Below are 2,103 nucleotides of genomic sequence, written 5' to 3'. Positions count from 1 at the left end.
TGAAGCCGGTTTAGTGAACATGATGAAGGAGCGGTATGAGGTAAATACCATTAACTTTGCATAATTGTTTCTCCCTTATGTCCAATTTCTAATATCAACTCCAGTAGCCCCCAAGGGCCGGTTTATGATACCAATGTAAATCGAGACTTTTATAATACTTTAATTTTTGCCTGCGTAGCCCCCAAGGGCCGGTTTATCTCTTCAAGATGAACCGGGACTGTATTATTGAGCAAATATACATTAGCCCCCAAGTGCCAAGAATAATACTTGAATTGATCTTGGGACTTTACAAGAAATTTTTGATAAGAAGCAATAGACATTAGCCCCAAGTGCCAAGTGTATAACTTGTTATGTGCTTGGTACTTCAAATATATGCTGTCAACTTATAACATGCATATCTCTTACAGGCTGAACTGAGCAAAAAGGAATCCCAAACTGCTGATCTTCAAGAAAATATCAAGTCCCAACAGGCAGAAACCTCCAAAGCCAAAGAGGAGCTGACCAGTGCCTTAGCAGCCATGGAGAAACTGAAAGAGGATTTCAAGAAGGAGCGGACGGACTGGGACATAGAGAAAGCCACACTGCAAAAGAGGGCTGATGATGCCGAAGCGACTCTTAATCCGGTGGTAGAAGAGCTGATCGGTTTAAAGCGGCAAATAAATGCCATGACCACTGTTGTGTTTGGTAAGTATCTTAACCATAAGCTTTTAGCATATATTATCCCATAAACTGTCGGTTTATCAACGTGCGGAATGATACAGGATCTCGCACTACCCATCTTGGATCTGATATGCAAAAGAAATTGAAGGCTGCCTATACTCTTATAAAGCAGTTATATACCGGCGCACAGCGGATCATCTGCACTGCCTCTCATAACAAACCGCCGCCAACCTTAATCAAGGAGACATTAGAAAGGCTGTCAATGCCGCCCGCCTGGTTTGAGGAATTAAAAAGATCAGCTGCAAGGCACGTGCTCTGACCGCGCTAACCCGGGCTAAAGCATGGGTGCCAGATCTTGACCCGGCCGACGTAGGAAATGGCTACCCGAGCATAAAGGAGGACGGATCAGATTTTGATAATGATGACCTCCGAGCTTTAACAAGGGAAATGCGTCCACTAGCAAGCAAATTGGTTGAAGACACTGATTTGTCATATTACCAGTCGATTTATGACGCCAACAACAAATTGGTGAACACACCAACTTATGATGTGCAAAACCTTATCCCGCCAATCCGTAAGCATACCTACGCCCCTGATGTTGAACCGTCCACCCTTATAAGTGATGAAGCTGTCTTCCAAGCCTTAACTGGGATTGACTGGACAACCATTGACTTCCAGCCGCTGGGTGGAGAGGAGGAGGATGAACCGGCGCAGGATGATCCGCAACCTTCAAGTCAGCCTGCCGAAAATTAATGATCCGGAGGCCGGTTTAACTTCTGTATACTTCAACGCTTGTGATAAACAATTATCCTTTTGGGCATCAAAACGCCTTGTAATAGGCTAGTTGAAACACTTGGTCTGCTATGCCATCGTGCATATTCACTTTTGCGTAATACTGTTAATCCGTCATAATAATGCTATGTCTGCTTATGATCCTTAGTAGTTTTATTCAACCTGTTTCTGCATACGACAAGTTTAAAGTGTCCTGGCGGTTTACCGCCGGACGGTCATAATGCGCAACATATAACCCGGTTTATAACCAAGGCTTTGCTTAAGAATAATCAAATATGAAATATATCATACCTGTGACATTGAATCACATTGTTGGTTTACCAACTCGTTGTAGTAAGGGTGATAACCCAAATCTTGAGTACTGATAACTCGTCCCATGTTTTGCTGGTTTATAGTAAAGCCGTACCGGGTTGTAATAAACACCGGATTATCCGTATATCATACTGGTGACTTGTAGTTGATGCCAAACCGGGTTAATAAACACCGGATTATCGCTGACGATTTATAATCGAAAGCCAAGCCGGGCCAATAGACACCAGCAATCTTTTTAGTTTGTTCGGCCGACTTATAGTCAACAGCCAGACCGGATCAATGAACACCGGATTAGTATAAACCTCATCAAAATAAATCTCAAAAAAGAAAAAAATCAGA

The 2,103-nt window shown here is 42.9% G+C and overlaps 1 protein-coding gene across 1 annotated transcript; it reads left to right on the top strand.

The window, feature by feature from the left end:
- The first annotated feature begins 353 nt into the window (after positions 1 to 353).
- Positions 354 to 1,580, top strand: LOC123166985 (uncharacterized). Its single transcript, XM_044584832.1, has 2 exons — positions 354 to 684; positions 762 to 1,580. The coding sequence occupies exons 1-2, from the start codon at positions 519 to 521 to the stop codon at positions 977 to 979; spliced, it is 384 nt and encodes a 127-aa protein (XP_044440767.1). The 5' UTR covers positions 354 to 518; the 3' UTR covers positions 980 to 1,580.
- Positions 1,581 to 2,103: the final 523 nt, after the last annotated feature.

The sequence above is a fragment of the Triticum aestivum genome, chromosome 1D (genome assembly GCF_018294505.1).
Source record: "Triticum aestivum cultivar Chinese Spring chromosome 1D, IWGSC CS RefSeq v2.1, whole genome shotgun sequence".
In the NCBI taxonomy this organism is placed as follows: Eukaryota; Viridiplantae; Streptophyta; class Magnoliopsida; order Poales; family Poaceae; genus Triticum; species Triticum aestivum.
This window is presented reverse-complemented; position numbering and strand designations above follow the sequence as displayed.